General features: G+C 31.8%; 2 protein-coding genes across 2 annotated transcripts in view; one reads left to right on the top strand and one right to left on the bottom strand.

Annotated features, from left to right (window-relative positions):
• Positions 1-18,322, bottom strand: part of LOC126893447 (cullin-associated NEDD8-dissociated protein 1) — an 81,487-nt gene extending 63,165 nt beyond the window's left edge. The window contains exons 1-5 of the mRNA XM_050663649.1: positions 17,983-18,322; positions 17,611-17,780; positions 9,476-9,689; positions 3,564-3,856; positions 3,334-3,496 (exon numbers count right to left, since the gene is read on the bottom strand). Coding sequence (XP_050519606.1) covers positions 3,334-3,496; positions 3,564-3,856; positions 9,476-9,689; positions 17,611-17,780; positions 17,983-18,024 — 882 coding nt within the window. The 5' untranslated portion in view covers positions 18,025-18,322. The remainder of the gene's footprint in view (positions 1-3,333; positions 3,497-3,563; positions 3,857-9,475; positions 9,690-17,610; positions 17,781-17,982) is intronic.
• Positions 18,323-18,869: 547 nt separating this feature from the next.
• The window catches only part of LOC126893446 (histone-lysine N-methyltransferase trithorax), an 83,549-nt gene continuing 82,986 nt past the window's right edge, over positions 18,870-19,432 (top strand). Inside the window, exon 1 of the mRNA XM_050663648.1 lies at positions 18,870-19,112. Coding sequence (XP_050519605.1) covers positions 18,972-19,112 — 141 coding nt within the window. The 5' untranslated portion in view covers positions 18,870-18,971. The remainder of the gene's footprint in view (positions 19,113-19,432) is intronic.

The raw sequence follows: 19,432 nt of genomic DNA, 5'->3' as shown, positions 1-19,432 counted from the left end.
CACACCGGCAAAATTAGCCGAACACGTTAAAAATGGGACAGGTTTGATGTCTCGTATTTCATAAACCAGTGGTCCGATTTGAGTGATTCTTTTAGTATGTTATAGCCTTATTATTTAAGAATATCGGTGTAATAATATTGTTGCTAGAGAGGTAAATGTCATTTTATACCGGGTGTAACAAGCATACTGTGTTTTTTTCTTAAAGTTCGGAACACCCTGTGGAATATTCCAGCACAGGGGCGTCATTTGATAGGGGGCAGGGGGGGCATTTGCCCCCCCCCTAACCCTGAAAATTACTGAAATTTACAAGAAATAGATCAATTTTGTATTATGTTTGCATATAAATGTATTGTATATATAATGCTTGCCCCCCCCTATCAAAATTTCAAATGACGCTCCTGTTAGCATATATAAAATATTAAAGATAAAACTCGATTGTAGAATTATGCTTTCTTAACATTTTCTTTTCTGATTCATTTGCTTATGTTGGAAAATAAAAAAGTTATGTGCTTTAACAACTAACCATGTTTTTTATCAATAAATCCTCATAGTAGGGGAGAAAAGTATGCTAAATTTGCAATTACTCGAGCGTTCTTGGGACCTGGAGTGGATTGTGAAGAGTGGGTGCTACAACCAAAAAAAGTTAAGTTAAGTTTTCCATAAAGTGTAGGATTCTCCATTTTTCAATTTAATTTTACATTTCCACCAATCGTTTTTTCCGATTATAGCGCCATTTATCCATAATAGGAAAAATGTTGCGAATAAAAGTTGCTTATTTTTACGTCAAGGATCCAAATCTGCAATAAAAATTGGGGGCTCCTATTTAATATTTTAATGTAACCCCCACCCCACCTCCGCGGGGGGTCATGTTTGGTGCCATTCGGTAGATTTTTGAAAAATATTGAATAGGTGTATTTTGCAGTTTTACGATCTGATGTTCATTTCGCAAAATATCGCAGGGTTCGTATTTATAATTTTTAATTTACCCCCCACCCCTCTCCGTGGGGTATCACGAGCCCCCACGGAGGTGGGGTGGGGGATTTAATTTAAAATCTTAAATAGGAGCCCCCAATTTTTATTGCAGATTCTTTACGTAAAAATAAGCAACTTCTATTCGACATATTTTTTCGAATTATGGATAGATAGCACTATAATCGGAGAAAAATGATTGTTTCAAATGGAAAATTAAATTAAAAAATGAAAAGTCCCCCACTTTATGGAAAACTTAACCTTTTTCTGATTTTAGCACATACTCTTCACAATCCAATAGGTCCCCATAACGCTCGAATAACTGCAAATTTAGTATACTTTCCTCCCCTACTATGAGGATTTATTGATGAAAAACATGGATAGTTGTTAACGCACATAACTTTTTTATTATCTCACATAAGTAAATGAATCGAAAAGGAAAATGTTAAGCAAGCCTAAGTCTACAATCGAGTATTAATTCTAATACTTTACATATGCTAGAATATTCCACAGGGTGTTCCAAACTTTAAGAAAAAAACACAGTATGATTGGTACACCCGGTATAAAATGGTATTTACCTGTCTAGCAACAATATTATTTAATAATAAATAACTGAAAACGTTTGTTTTCTATACTTCCACAGAATTTATTATAACTAAGTGACTACAGCTGTTTCGGCAGAGTGCCTTTCTCGAGTGATATAGTTTAAATTAGTGTATCCACAACCACAGAAAGAACCCAGTACCTTCTGCTCTCTCACATATACTGGCAAGATAACAACAAAAATAGCCAGATACATAAAAAAGAAAGGAATAACACCAGCTTTCAGAACTAACAACAACTTAAGCAAATATATTAAGAACAATAAAAGCCGAAAGAGAAAGCAACTACAGAGTGGTGTGTACAAACTAACGTGTGATGACTGTCCGAAAACGTACATCGGTCAAACTGGCAGAACTTTTGACAAACGGATAGCAGAACACAAAAGGGCATTCAACAATAGAAAAACAGACACTTCTACATACGCACTTCACCTTCTAGATCATAATCATTCTTTCAATGAAGAGTTTCAAATTCTGCATATTCAAAATAAAGGCCTTAAGCTATCTTTTTTAGAATCTATGGAAATTAATAAACTGAAAAATACAGATATAATTCTGAATGACCAACTCGAGACAAACAGCTCCCCACTCCTCAACCTCTTCAGTTCAAGACTTAAAAAGGCAAACACATTGTAAACTATATCACTTGAGAAAGGCACTCTGCCGAAACAGCTGTAGTCACTTAGTTATAATAAATTCTGTGGAAGTATAAAAAACAAACGTTTTCAGTGTTTTATTATTAGATAAAATGAACTTCCATCAAGTAACGGTCGAATCCATCAACAATATTATTACAACGATATTCTTAAATAATAAGGCTATAACATACTAAAATCACTCACATCAGACTACTGGTTTATGAAATACGAGACATCAAACATGTCCCATTTTTAACGTGTTCGGCTAATTTTGCCGGTGTGTGTATTATAGATTGCATGATTCATATCTATACACATTAAAATGGACAGCCTAAGTCTGACGTCACAAATGTCACAAAATTGGCTCCAAACAATTTTGATTGTAACATTAAATGGTCATAAGGAATTTTTCATTTATGTGCTTTGTGTGGCAAAATAAGACTTCATTTACGTATTTCGTTAAAGAAACGTGTTAATTAAGAGATTTTTATTCGTTTTTGCTCAGGTGGTTTTTATTCCTTAGTGATTGAAAATAAACATAACCTCAACACTGTTTACGTTCTAATCATTGCATTAAATTAACTCACCTGGGCCAAAACGAATAAAAATCTCTTATTGGCACGTTTCTTTAACTAAATACCTAAATGAAAAGTCTTATTTTGTCACACAAACCACGTAAACAATAAATTAAAAATTCCTTATGAGTGTTTAACATTATAAACAAAATTGTTTGGAGCCAAATATAAGCTCCTCCCAATTTTGTGACGTCAAGACTTAGGATGTCCATTATTGATCACCAACACTCCTTCTGAATCATCGGAATTGTCCAATTTTCACTGTCAGTGCTTTCATGCAGGAATTTTGAGGTTAACTTTTAACAAATGTACTTCTGGCAGAAAACACCAATATAAAATGTTCTTATTATCACTGAAGCTGACAAATTTCCTTTAAAAGAGGGATAATTTAGTTTTATATTTTTTTCCATGATTTTAAAGAATTATTAATATTTTCAAATCAATAACAAACTATCTCAATCTATTGTATACCCAAACTTATATCTATTGTACGCTCAATTATCTTTGATCGTTTCTTCTTCTCGTAATATTTATATTAAAGATACTTACTGATAAAATATTCTTGGTGATCTCTTTGGGACATCTATTAATAAAACTTTCGAATGCTTGCAAACAGAATTCACGCAGCTCATCATCATCAACCTGACTACATTCCAAAATTAATGGAACAAACTTTTCAATATGGTCTCCAAATTTGTGCCCAGATTGGCGACTAAGAGAAAATTTTATTAATAAACAATATGTTAACTCGATTAGCTTAAACTTAAGCATTAACTTACCACACAGCAGCAATACATTGCACATAAGTTCTAACTTGTGAACTATTTTTGTCTGAATACAATCCATCGTATAAGTGATCAATTAGTTTAGTATATAGAGCATGACTGCAAGAGAGTACTAAGTTACTGCAAGCACTAATAGTGCGTTTTCTAACAGCTTGACGCTGAGAGCACAGTTGAGGCAGTAGAGCTTGTAAAATTGAACCGTGAAAGGCTTGCAAAACTGGGCCAAAACGTAACAATAAATCTGTTATAATATCCAAAGCTTCCAGTTGAACTGACACATCTTCTTGCTATAAAAGGTAATAATTGTTAGTAAACAAAGTGTAAGGTTAGGTAATTTAATTTACTATGATAGTTCAATGTACCACAGTATGATAGAAAATACCACAGACCACTGTGAGACCTAAAAACAGTGATAACACACCCAGCTAGACAAAGATTGCTAGGCATGAACACTGTTTTAACAATATATTGACTTGAAAGTATCCAATACTTATTTATATTATAGATGAAAATGAAAAGCAAAGAAAACCTCTTAACTGTATACAAATCGCAGTGAAAAATTCATATTGGGATAAAAGCGGCAATCTCCATAGCTGAGTGCGTACCAAACACGGCAATCTCCGCTGCGTCCAATAAGAACCACGTAGCGCTCGCATATGATCAACTATGAATGTCGTGAACTCTGTCGAAATCTGTGAATATATCGCACTAATAATACAATAGTGTCGTAACTCAAAATGTTTCGAATTTGACATATCACTATATTCAGACGTAAAATTCAATTCCCTACAAGTCAATAAAACCGTCGTTTTAATAGTGCAAAAAATGAATAAGAGATGGCGCCATAAGACGTTATTCATGACTGACCGACTGTCGTTATCGCCCTCACAATATTGCGCCATTTTTAGTTGCAGCCAACAGTGATCGGGAACGTACGTGTTGCTTTGCTCATCATTTTGAGTTTTCACCTTATTGCTAAATCAGGTATGTAATTTGCATATCTATATTTTGAGTTATTGCATTCTTGTTGATTTGAACCTAACCATAACATTGTTGTTTTTATACTTATTATACTATTACTGATTTACACAAGCACGTTTTAAAATAATATTTTTACTAACGACACTATTGTTGGTTCAGTTCATTATTTTTGACATGCTACACTATTGTTGAATCATAACTTTAAACCGTTTTTTTGTGTTTTTAAAACATTTATTAATCATTATCTATTTGTTAATCAACGTATAGGAATAACTCATTTAAAATGTGCAGCAGTGTTATTAAAAAAGCTTACTAAATACTAACTATTTTATAAATTTAGAGTTACCACACTATTCGTGAATTTCTTGTTTATTTCGTCAATTACCTATGTTAATAATTACTTAATTCATTTTTAAGGGGGCGATTCATAGCAACAAGTGATCGTGGGCGATTACTTATTGCTATGGCAACAAATGTTGAGGATGGCGAGCAGGAAAACTCTTCACCGTTGTTATTCCCACTGGTGAGTACAAATAATGAACCTGGTGCCCAGATAGAGAACAGTGACGTTACGAAAGTAAAACCGGCACCTATACCTTCACCATTAACGAGTCATCAAAGTACTTCAAGAAATTGACGTATACAGTGACCTTTACTAAGATCAGTAATGTTAAACCTATTACAGAATCCAACCAAAGGCAATATCACATTTCACCGGTGAACTCAGACCAGAGCGACTTTGATTCCGATGATTCCGACCGAGATCCGCATTTCGTTCCTGTTGTGCAAAGGAAAACCTATAGTTTGCTTCGAGGTCGAACAGTAAAACCATCAATTAGCTCTTCCTCAAGAAGCTCTTCTTGAAGAAGCTCTTCTTGAAGAAGCTCTTTTATTAGTAGCTATTGGAAAATGCAGAAAACATGGCAAATTACGCGGGAAACATGGCAAACAACATACTGTGGAACCGGAGATCTATGAAGGTGTCAAAAATTTTATAAGCGCTATACCACGCGTCGAATTACATTACCTTAGATCTCAGACGTCACGGGAATATATCCAGTGTGACAAGTCTTCAGCTGATTTATATCGAGACTACAAAGATAAATGTACAGAAGAAAACTTCAAATCATTTGCGTCTGCAACTACTTTTAACCGCATGTTTACTAAAGATTTCAACATCTCCTTCCATACACCAAAAGAGATCAATGTGATCTTTGTGAAAATTTCAAAAATGCTGATGATGATGAAAAAAACAGTATTGTTGTGACGTACGAAAACCACTTGAAAGAAAAAGAACTGTCCAGAAAGGAGAAAGAAAAAGACCAAAATGATAACATAGATTCAACAATTTTCGCCGTATATGACTTGCAAGCTGTGCTGCCAGTACTAAGAGGCCAAGCTTCATTATTTTTTTTTTATAAAAGTAGAATTAACTGTTTTAATTTTACAATGAGCAACAAAGATTCCGCAAAATTTCCCAAAAACTGACGTAAACCGCAAAAAAAAAATTGTAAATCAAATTGTAGTAACACAAAATATTTCATAAATAATGTCATAACTAAAAATAATATTTCATTTCGAACATTTTGCTTAGAGTAATACCGTTTTAACTCAAAATTCTTAAATAACTTCACTGACAGCATTTTTATTTAACTAAGAGTACAAAGAAACTTCCTTTAATATTAATTAGAAACACATTATGCATTAATTTTTTGTTTACCTGCAATAGGAAATGAGTAATGAGTTTTTCGTTGATTCTGAAAAATCATCTTTTTTGAGTTACGACACTATTGTATTATTAGTGCGATACATACCCGAACTTCCGGATAATTTAGCTTAAGTGATATGCATATACATTGCTTTTACATATTATATTACAGTAGAGCGTCGATAATCCGAACATCGCTAATCCGAACGCAAAAAAAAATATAAAATTAAAAAATATGATCGCGGACCGAATTTTTGGATTTAATATGACAATATGTGCAAAATATGACCGCGGATTTTTGTAATACATACAATATATTTGTTTATTATGCGGGTGTTTTATTCCTTGTAACTAAAACGTATGTACATATGTACTATGTTTATGAGCTTTGTATGTATTTTGAACATATGTCCGATAATCCGAACAATTTGATAATCCGAACTACCCATGTACCAATTAGTTCGGATTATCGACGCTCTACTGTATTGTTCAATATCAAAATATATTTTTCTTCACTAAGTAGCCGGCACAATGATGTTTTATTAGTTTTAAAACTGGCAATATCCTTATCCCTACGTTGGGCGCGCGCTTATTGCTGACGAGCTTAGTCGCGCGGTCTACGATTGTAGACCAATAGTTTTTTGTCTATAATACCGGATTTTGACAAAATTAACAAATTAATTGTTAATAACATGTTTATTTATATCCGTTCTTTGATATTAGATATGTTTTGTTCCTTGGCTTTTCTCATTTTGACAGTGGTAAAATTAAAAACGAGGTCATGATTTTTTGGGTCTTTATTTGCAAGTATGTAAATGAAAATGGTCACAAAAATAAGCTCAGTTTAGTAAAAAACACAAATATTTTTTATCTTTGAACTTATAGAATGACCAATAGGGATTAATAATAAAGAATAGAACTAAAAAGTAAAACAAGAACAAAACTATTTAAATGGTCAAAATGGCACAATTTTAGTCCGTCAAACATTCAGTGCAAATATCCCCAAAATGATCCTTGAATGCAAATTTGTCACATCTTTGGCATGCCCTTCTTGTTGTCATATTGCAAATTCGTGCACAAATACAACATCGTCCCACGTAATTTTTTGGAATATTAGGGGGAGAGGGTACGACTTCTTGAACTCCGAGCAGTACGCGAGCTCGTCGTCTAAGTTCTTAGCAGGGAAAGTATAGTTGATCCATATTCAATTTGCGGTTTGATTAGTTCCCATGCTAAGTTTTCAATGAAGTCGCTTCTTGAAACATTTTCATTTATGTTATTAGCTTTATATAAACAGCAGGCTACATATTAGCTTTATATATACAACTAAAAACTGGAACGCGCTTAGTCGCGCGGTCTATGATTGTAGACCAGTGCTCTTTGAATAATGGTAAAAATATAATGCAAACAGATTGGCAGCGTTTAGCAAACTGAAGAGTAAGTTGGAAGTATTAGTGACAGCTACTAAGAGGGACGGGGGCGTATGTGCAGTTTTCTGCAATTGGCGACCACTTAAAGGAGAGTGGTCTACGAGTGTAGACCGCGCGACTAACGGAGGGTTAATGATCATTTTCATATCCGTCAATCTCCAAGCATTGCAAACAAAAACGGCAATCTCCAAACAAAAAATTAAAAAAAAAGGAAAAGAAATAATTTCTTAAGCCCCTCTTTCTGACATCTGACCACAAACCAAATTTTATATGGTTATTTATCAGTTTTATTATTTTAATTTAATTTTGTTAGTTTCCAGTTTTTCGAGGTTTCCCAAAATTATGGAAATGGGAGATTGCCGACTTTGATTTTACACCCTTCAAGTAGCAAAATTAATGCACATAATTTCCAGTGGGAATCATACATACTGTGCTAATAAAAGATTGATGTCACCGAAATTATTAGACAAAAGAACCAAAATGACTATCTATAGAACATTAAGATGTAGCTATGACTTTACAACTGGTCGTTCTTTAAAACTTCTTTATTGTTCTTTGATTAGATTTAGATTATGCATCATGTTACTCAATATAATTGTCACATTAATAAAATCGAACAAGTTCAGCGTAAATTCTTACGTTATTATGCTTATAAGATGCATTTCACTGGTCAAAGTTATGAGTCTTTACTGCAAATTATTCGACTTGACTCACTACAGAGTCGTCGTCAACATAAAGATCTTTGCTTCTTATATAACTTTATTCACGGTCATAAATTCTGTATCTCACTCTTAAATAAAATTGGTCTACGTGCACCTTCAAGAACCACCCGTTCTCTGACCACCTTCCACGAAGTCATTAACCGTACAAACTATGGTTCAAGTTCCTATCTCTGTAAAACTAATAAATTAGCAAACACATTATCACCGCATATTGATTTCTTTATGAACGACTTTACTGCGTTTTCCACACAATTACATTTAAATTTAACTTGATGTTTTAATTTCAGGACTGATTTGTCAATTTCTGTTATTGTCTTTGTTCTAAGATAAGTTGTATTTGTCAATTGCAAAATGTTTTAGATATTTAGATTTTATTACTGTATATTATAGGACTAGCTCTCAATTGTTAAATGAGAGCAAGTAATTTTATTATTGTTTATTATGTATTTACCAATTTTGTACTAGCTCTCATTTTTAATTTTTTTTCTAGTTTGTATTATATACTAATGGACTTCGGTCCGTCAATAAATAATAAATAAATAAATAAATAAATTAATTAATTAGACCTACAGTAACCTATGGTTTTGTAAGACCTGGGTAATGACAAAGAAGATGAAGCACAACAATATTGGAAAGAAAGATGCTGAGAAAACTATATGGTATAAAGAGGAAGATGGCATATGAAGAATCAGGAGGAGAAAAGGGTACGTTATTGTAGGATTTGTTACAATCCAAAGATTGTCATTTATATGTCTAAAGACACGAAAATACACAAACAATAAAAAAAATAACACAATGGAAGCCAATAAGAAGACAAAAGAAAAGGAACGCCCAGAATAAAATAGTTGGATGATATGGAAGACAACCTGAAAACTATGAATGTAAGACAATGGCAGAGAAGGGCACAAGAGAGGTCTAAATGCAGGGACATAGCCAGACAAGAAAAAACCCATCCAGGGTTGTGATGCTAAAAGAAGAACTTATGAAGGAAGTATCCAAATCACTTCTTGTTCCTCCAGACTTACCTCTCGCATAAATAATATTAAAAGTAACTATTATACTTACACGCTCAATTGCAGTGGTCAATCTACCAGTGATTCTTTTACAAATATTACCAGAGAGACCACCAGATGCTTGAGGAAGTTCAGCTATCACTGTTTTGAGACCAATGCTTGATATATCTCTCAGTTGTTCTTTGTCAGAAACCATATTTGTACATAAAGATTCAACTATGGTTTCCACTTGATACTCCTTGACTTTGTTGACTAAAGGACCCAAACTAAAATAAAAAGAATTGTAAAATTGTGATGCCTTACTATTTGCTGATGATTTAAAGTGCTTTAAAATTATAAAAAACCATTATGATGCTGCCATATTGCAATTAGAACTGACTAACCTCTCTGTATGGTGTTCACTTAACGGTATGAACCTTAAATCCAGCAAATGTCATGTAACTAACTTTAGCCCTACGTTAGGCACGCGGTTATTGCTGACGAGCTCAGTCGCGCGGTCTATGATTGTAGACCAATAGTTTTTTGTCGTATAATACCGGATTTTGACAAAATTAACAAATTAATGGTTAATAACAAGTTTATTTATGTCCGTACTTTGATATTAGATATGTTTCATTCCTTGGCTTTTCTCATTTTGACAGTGGTAAAATTAAAAACGAGGTCATGATTTTTTGGGTCTTTATTCGCAAGTAAATGAAAATGGTCACAAAAATAAGCTCAATTTAGTAAAAAACACAAATATTTTTGAAGATATTCTTCTTTAGCGGCGAATCGATTGAGGGTAAAATTTGATTGATCCGCGCGCATGCGCACACCGACAGTATGGTATTAGTTGTTATACGGGCTCTGATTGGGTGTTGAAATTTTGAAATGATCTGTCAATAATTGTTCAATATGGAGGTTGTCGGTAAACAAAAATATTGTATATTAGTTTTTATTGATGTGTGGACAGAAATAAAATCAAATTTATAATTATAGTGACTTTTTAAATAGTTTTGAAAAGCCGCAGGTACGTAATTCTAAATGTTTCAGTTGGAAATACCTAATAGTTTCAATACCTATCTATTTGGAAAATGTAAACAAAATAATGTAGTTACCTATTAGTAGGCAATGCTTTAATTTACATAATCTGATTACGAACAAACTTTCTACAAATCTTCATCTCATATATCGTTTTCTTACTCTATATTTTGTTGTATTTTATTTCGACAAAAATCAAACTAATAATTTTATTAAATTCATATAAATTTATGGTGTAAACGTTTAGTTTGTGTATATTCCCACATGACATATACGAGAGTTTGGTGCAGTGCGAAATGGCGTCAACTTTCGTACGGCGCGGTAGACGTGAAGTGGGTTCAAGCCCCAAGCAAGTTATTATTTTTTTTATTTTTTTTATAGATTATATGATTGTAAGTATATTATTATATAATTTTTGAAGATATTCTTCTTTTTTGAAAGTGGTAGATAAGAAAGTTAGTTTGATTTTTAAATAAAATAAGTACAAATAACCTTTTAAGTATATTTACTTCGTTTAAATTACCTATTATATAATAGAAGAATATCTTCTTACGTGCGTACAAAGTACACACACATTCTTTTTTTAATTTTCAACTTATTAGAATGACCAATAGAGATGAATAATAAAGAATAGAACTAAAAAGTAAAAAAAGAACAAAACTATTAAATGGTCAAAGTGGCACAATTTTAGTCCGTCAAACATTCAGTGCAAATATCCCTGAGATGATCCTTGCATGCAAATTTGTCACATCTTTGGCATGCCCTTCTTGTTGACATATTGCAAATTCGTGCACAAATACAACATCGTCCCACGTAATTTGTTGGAATATTAGGGAGAGGGGTACGACTTCTTGAACTTCGAGCAGTATGCGAGCTCGTTGTCTAAGTTCTCTTAGAAGGGAAGGTATAGTTGATCCATATTCAATTTGCGGTTTGATTAGTTCCCATACTAAGTTTTCAATAAAGTCGCTTCTTGAAACTTTTTCATTTATGTTATTAGCTTTATATACACAGCAGGCTACATATTAGCTTTATATATACATACAACTAAAAACTGGAACTCGCTTCGTCGTGAGGTCTACGGTTGTAGACCAGTGCTCTTTGAATAACGGTATAAAAATAAAGCAAACAGATCGGCGGCGTTTAGCAAACTGAAGAGTAAGTTGGAAGTATTAGTGACAGCTACTAAGCGGCATGGGGGCGTATGTGCAGTTCTCTGCAATTGGCGACCACTTAAAGGAGAGTGGTCTACGATTGTTTGTAGACTACAATTGTAGTGGACTAATGGTTTAACTGTACTCACCACTAGTGATGTGAGCCGAGAATATTTCCAAGCGAATATTCGCAAACATTGGAAAGTTTCCGAGATTATTCGCCTATAAAAAATGGAAATATTCTCCTGACCGCGAATATTTCCGGAAAATTCTCGAGAATATTTCCGAGAACTTTCAAGAATGTTTCCGAGAACTTTCCATAACATTTCCGAGAACTTTTGAAAATATTTCCAAGAGCCTTTTGGACATAAGAGTCAGTGACGTAATTTGAATTTACATGGAAGTAGGGCTATTTAATTCACACGGCCGGCGAACCTATCCACTGCCAAGTACAAAATGAACATTGTTTTGAATATTACCTTCATTATTTTTGTACTAAAAATTCGTAGAACTATACTAAAATCACAATAAAAATGCACTAGAAATAAACAAACACGTTGAATGTTACGAGGAGTAATACCGAATCATAATTTACAATGTATAAACTTTGCAAATCATGATTTGGGAGTCCTCCTCGAACATTCAATGTGTCTTCGTTTGTTTATTTCTAGTGCATCTTTATTGTGATTGTAGTATAGGTATAATGCATAATGCATGGGAATATTGCAAAAGAGAAAAAATTCAAAACTACAATAAAATTATACTTATCATTAAAACTTACTGTAAAAACTAGATGGCGTCAATCCTTAATTGTATAAATAACATTATTGCGTATAAAAGTGCTTTACCGATGTTTGTGGACATAGAGGGAGAAAATTTAAAATATTCACGGAATTTTAAACAGAACTGTCTGGATGATGAAATATTTTGGATAAAGTTGCAAAAAGTAGCAGTTGTGCTAACACCAATTGTGAAATGGATTAGGTAGGTACTTTATTGGAAGGCAATATGTTTAAAATATCCTAGGTTGTGGAGGCATGTAAAGAAACAGAATATGTTTTTACCGAGAATATTCCATTACTTCCAATCAGTAAGTCTGAGGAAAATGAATGCTCATCTAAATTAGAAAAAAGGAAAAAAAAAGATTCTTCTTTAACAGGACAAAGCCTCACTGGTGAAGAGCATATATTAACTATGCAGTGTATAGACAAGATATCATCCCAAGTTTATTGACAAAAAAGAAAACATTTTTACATAACTAACAAAGTTCTGTGCAAAAGCAGACCTTTGGTCAATGGATCTTATTTTGCAATTACAATACTGGGGTTACCAGCTTCCTACTCTGAAACAGAGCGTAGTTACAACACATACTCTTTACATAATACAAGGAGAAATAGACTGACTATAGATAGACCAGGAGTGGGATTCTGTGTATAATCGCTAACGCCGATCGCTTTGTATCAATGTGAATATATTTGAATTTTTAGTTTTAATTCAAATATTTTCTTGTTTTACTAAGTGTCACTTCAGCATCAATTAGAGTATAACCTACCAAAACTAGAAAATAATTAAATTAAAGCTAAAAATTCAAATAATTTCACGACAATTGACATCGATAGATAGCGACGTATAGATATCTACAGTGCACGGAATCTAGCCCCAGAAGTTAATGTATGATAGCTCATAATAAAAATATTCCTAAAAGATCATTAACAAGGAAAAATGGTATGTGATGAGAGGCTTTCTATAACTCATCTGTTGGAACCAGGGCAAGACTCTAAATCCATATCAGAAAATGAAAGATTAAGCGAGACAGAGAGATACTCTTCATAATACAGATAAAGCTTGTGTGAAGAAAATTCCTCTGACTCACAAGAGTAGACTCTTACTTATTTATATATTTTATAATAATTATAATTCCTAAGAATTTTTGTAGTGTCTTTTGTTATTTTTTAACTATTTAGAATGGGAAATAAGCCACAATATTATTAAAAAATGATTTTTATTAACGTTTCGACGCCCAAATCGGGTGCCGTTGTCAAAATACAAAATACAATAGTATTTTGTATTTTGACAACGGCACCCGATTTGGGCGTCGAAACGTTAATAAAAATCATTTTTTAATAATATTGTGGCTTATTTCCCATTCTAAATAGTTAAAATTGTAAAAATGCCACAAGAAAATAGCTTCTTTTGTTATTATTAGATTACCTGAAGTAAGTTCCTATATAATCAATTTTGGTTTGTTTATTGTATGTTATCTTTTTTATTTGAATATTTTTTTAAATAAAATAACTTTGTTAGTTTTAATTATACTGACTACTAACAAATATTCAGAGTATTTTTTTAAATTAAGTTAAATAAATTTTAAAAGTACATATTTTTGGACATTTAATTTTTAACAGATTTTTTCTGTAGTCGTAATACCACAAAAATAAGTAAAGCTAACTACTGATTTGTATAATTTATTATAATAATTTTAATAAAAATGCAATATTTCCATAAGTTCCCGAAAGTTTCCAATATTCCCGGAAAGTTTTCGGAAACTTTCCAGCGTTCTAATCTTCCCGGAAATTTTACATCACTACTCACCACCCTATATTATCAAACTATTACATTGGTGGCCAATTGCTCAATTCTGCAAATAAAATCAAGGATTTGGGGATTACACTAGATAATTCTCTTTGTTACAATGTTCGTATCATCAATGTTATTAATACATCTATGAAAATGTTGGGTTTCGTAAAGAGAACAACTCGTGACTTTACAAACTTATCCAGTATTAGAGTCATTTACTTCTCCTTGGTCAGTTCTCACCTCAAGTATTGCTCTTCGGTGTGGTCCCCACACTACTTGGTCTACATTAGGAAACGAACAAGTTCAAAATAATTTCTTCAGTTTGCTTTAAAGCTTCATATGTATCAGGATTACACTGTATGGCAACATCAACTGCAGGTCCCTTCTCTTGCGAGCTGGAGAAAACAAAGAGACCTTTTACTACTATTCAATATCTTAAATGGTATATGCAGTTGTTCTCAACTTCTTAATAAGATTGGACTGTTTGTACCACCTCACTCCACTAGACAAGTGCGAACATTTTATATACCCTTTCATAGATTTAATTATTCATTTTTTTCATTCATACCCAGAGTCTTGAATCTAGCTAACTCCCTTTACAATTTAAAAACTGTTTGACAACTACATCAGTTGTTTTAAAAACAATTTACAAGGGTTTAATATTTGAATGAAATGTCTGTTTGTTTTTGGTTTTGTTTTCATCTGTATATTTATGTGATATATAATCTATTAAAAAATGTATGTTTTTTATTTTTACAGAATTGGGCTTGCCCGTAAAATAAATAAATAAAATAAAAAATATGTCATTTCGTTTTCAATTTACATATAGGAATATACATACTATCAGAAGTAGAAGGAAATGTAGACTAGGAGATTGCAGTGTTACTTATATATAGATAGGTTAATTAATATTACAAATACAAAATCATTAAAATCATTTATGTATAGAGATGTTTACCAGCCATGTAGGACTAAGCTTTGTTTCTAGACCAAGAGGAGTAAACTAAAAAGACAGATTCAGACCCAAGAAAGTCACTAGAAATATCACCAAATATATTCTCTTTTTTAGTTGATCATATCGGCCTTTGACGGTAATCAATAAATATTATATTATACTAATATGCCGCTAAATAGTTCTAAAAACGACTGTTTTTTTTTATATAAAAACAGACTAAATGCAGCAAATACAAAAAATCGCTGATATAACTTAATTAACCTATGAAATACCAATAGTGTCAAAATTTTATAAATGTCATTAGTGTCAAAATTTGTTAACAGTGGAGTAAACTTGCCTGAGGTTGGACCAATTACAAACAAGCTTTACGGCACGGGATATTTGAATTACTCCTCTTGGTTTAAAAACAGACTAAAGTATTGTCCCAAGTGAGCATAACCAATTGCAGGGATCTGTAGGTTACTGACAAATATGATGCCACATGTCACTGAGATTTAGGAACATACAGGAATTCATTTGTTGTAGTTTTCAGACAGTTTGGACCACTTTCTGGGCTGAGAAACAGGTTGAAAGAATTCAGCAGAGCAAAATTTGGACTAATACGATCATTTGAGAGTATAGTATTGTTTTTAAACCAAGAAGAGTGATTCAAATTTACCGCGCTGTAATGCTTGTTTGTAATTGGTCAAACCGCAGACAAGTTTACTCCACTGTTATAAAATTTTGACACTAATGACATTTCTCAAGTTTTGACACTTTTGGCATTTCATAGGTTATATCAGCGAATTTTTGTGTTTTCTGTGTTATTTCTTTAATTTTTAGATTTTTAGTCTGATTTGATATAAAAAGCAGTTGTTTTTAGAACTCTTCAGCGACATATTAATATAATGAAATTATTTGAAAATTGTGTTATTTTGTTGTATGCTGATGATGTTGTATGCTGATGAAAATTTTTAGAATTATTAAGGATGTTAGAGACTGTGTAAAAATGCAAAAAGATGTAAACAATTTCTCACAATGGTGTACAAATAATGACCTTTCACTTAATATCGATAAATGTAAAATAATGCGCTTTTTTAGAAACTCACAACCTATCTGTTTTAATTACTGTATAAATAATATATTTCTGGAACCAACAAACACTTTCAAGGATTTAGGTGTATTTTTTGATCCCACTTTATGTTTCAAAAATCACTATAATTTTATTTGTAATAAAGCTTTTAAATTACTTGGATTTTTGAAAAGAACCTTGTCAGAATTCAATAATGTGGATTGTTTTAAAAGTGTGTATTGTTCTATGGTTAGATCAGTTCTGGAATATTCCAGCACTATTTGGTCTCCTTTATATAAATGTCATATTGAAAGCATTGAGAGAGTTCAGAGAAAATTTCTAAGCTCTGTAGGCTATAAATAGAATTGTTTTGAGTGTAAATGAGTTTCCAAATATAGACTTTATGGGAGTCACACTAAATGCTTTTAAAAGGACTATTTCACGTGAATTATTTTAATTTGATTTTAATTTTTTGATGTCGTTATTTTAATTGTAAGTAATGTAAGTTAACTTGTGTTTAATGTTTAATTTTGACTTTTAATTTTAATTGTAAAATGGAGTTTTCCGTCAATAAATATTAATTTATAAATTAGGGATTTATTCAGAAGATATAGTGTATTGTGACATTTTAAAATTGCTTAATATACCAACATTAGAAAATCGCTGTTTAATGCTAGATTTGGTTTTTCTTTTCAAGATTGTAAACGGAATGATAGATTCGCCTCAAATTTTGCAAAGAGTAGGTCTTAGGGTTCCTCAAAGGTGCACAAGATCTAAGGACGTTTTTCACTTAGAATACCAACAAACAAACTATTGTCTAAATAGACCCATAAGACAAATGTGTCAATCTGGAAATGGTTTAGATGTAGACTTTTTTCTAGCTCTATGAATAGCTTTCGAAAAAAACTGAAAAAATCTTTTTAAAATACAATGCAGGCTGTCACTGTAAACTGTCATTTATGTATTTATTATATTCATTTGTTTTGTGTAAATTGTATGTAATTATTATTGTTCTAAAACTGTTAATATATGAATTATTGAATGATTGTAATTATTGTAATTGGTATAATCGTAAATAAACTATTTATTTATTTATAATATAATATTTATGGATTACCGTTGAGGGCCGACATGATCAACCAAAAAAGAAGATATATTTGGTTATTTTTCTAGTGACTTTCCTGGGTGTGAATCTGTCTGTTTAGTTTACTCCTCCTGGTTAAAAAATAAACCATAATATAATTTGATACTAAAGATTATTATTGAAGTATAGGGAGGTTAGGTTAGAAGAGAATACTCCAGAAAAAGATGTTTCAAACTATTCGGTGGTACTGATCATTGTCATTGATACCTTTTTCTATGACATAGTATCATTAAATACATAAATTAGTAATATTAGGCATTATCCTAGATCTATTTTTTACTCTTACCATTTCACAGCCAAATTTTGAACCTCTCCATTTTTATCTTCAAGTAGTTTTAGCAACATCCTCACAACTTTCCTCTCAGAGTCATCATCTAACTTAATGCTGTCTTTCTGAAGTTCAGTCATTAGATCATTGGTTGCCATGAACCGAAAATCTTTATCTGAAGATGTCATCTAGAAAGAAACAGATCTTTAAGCATTGAATTTTTCATAGGTATATAAAAAAAGGATTAACCCTTTATTTTAAGAAATATTTATAACTAATTGGTGACAAATTCAAATACTTGGTTGAGGTAGAATTTATTTATTAATTTGTTTCTTTGGGGTGAAATGTCAAATTTTAAAAATAAGTACATACTGAATAAGTATACTTTACCTTCTCTAGTAAATTAGCTATTTGATAAGACACACTAGCCATGGTTATATGAAGACTATTACGAATATAAAAGACCGAAACGAAATAAAATACAAGTAAAAATTCTTACTAAAAAAGTATAACCACTTTGAGGTTAAATTAAAAAAACGTAAATTTTACATAGCACAAGTTGTTGGGATTTTAATATTTAACTGTTATAAACAATTCTCATTATTATCAGTGATATCTGTATATTGTGTATATATTTATCCAATAATTTTATCGGAAATGCGGAAAATTTACTGCTTTTAACACAGACACAAAAACCAAGGATTTATTTTATGCATTTTATGTTATTGAAATTCATTGAATCATTGACAGACAGAAGACAGACGACAGAAGAGAAAAGCATAGTTGGTAGAAATGTGGTTCTACTGATTATGTTGCAATGTTGGTAGCTTTGACGTACTTTTTTGACGTTGTCACAAATTTTTCCGCGATCGAATTTGGACTGGATTTTTCCATTTTTCATCCGATATTTATTTTATATGTAGCAGTTCAAAGGATCTGAAAAATTATGAATTTGTGCTCTAATAATATCGCACTGATGCAGATGTAAACTAAAATGTCAGAACTAATATTTAAATTTATTTCTTATTATTCATATCCTATTTCTTGGGATTCTCATGGAATTATTTTGTACGCTCACAAGGCCTACGTAGTATAGTTATTAAATTATTAGAGAATAATCAGGGATTTTTACAAATTGCAATGAATAAATATAATAATTTAAATTATACCCACAGTACATTCTGTCATGTACTGTGATTATACCTTCCAAAATCTTCCGAAATGACGTCATGCTCACATGACATTTACCGAGAGTTACCTACTTTACCGACGGCGGCCGAGGATTTAGATTGTTTCTTTTTGTGAAGTGTGCTTGATGCTTTAGAGATAAATTAATACAACAATAAAATGTAAAGAATTAAATTTAAGGAAAAACAGAAATGGGTCGGTCAAAATTTCCCGGAAAACCATCTAAACATATACATAGAAAGAGGGTAAATGTTCTTCCACCGACAGGGGAAATAACCAACATTGAATATAATACTTCAGTGATAGTTGGTTCTGTTGTAGAAAACAAACAGGTAAACATTTATATTTTGCACCTTTTTCAGCATAATTAGAATGAAATAACACAAAGGAATAATGAGAATTTAAGCCAATAAACGGTATCAACAACGCAGAACCAGAAAAATTCCCAAATAAAGTAATATTATGGGAGATTGAATAGATTGGGATGAAAGAGAACATCAGATGTTAGAGAGAAATTGTTTGTTTACATTGAAGACTAAGTTGGTCATAAAACAAAAGAAAACTATTTTTTGGTGTGGAATTTAAAGATAATATACGATTTTTCATTATATTATTATCATCTTGGTACATCTCTCCATTATTGCATCCAGAA

This window comes from Diabrotica virgifera, chromosome 10, assembly GCF_917563875.1.
Source record: "Diabrotica virgifera virgifera chromosome 10, PGI_DIABVI_V3a".
Taxonomy (NCBI): Eukaryota; Metazoa; Arthropoda; class Insecta; order Coleoptera; family Chrysomelidae; genus Diabrotica; species Diabrotica virgifera.
This window is presented reverse-complemented; position numbering and strand designations above follow the sequence as displayed.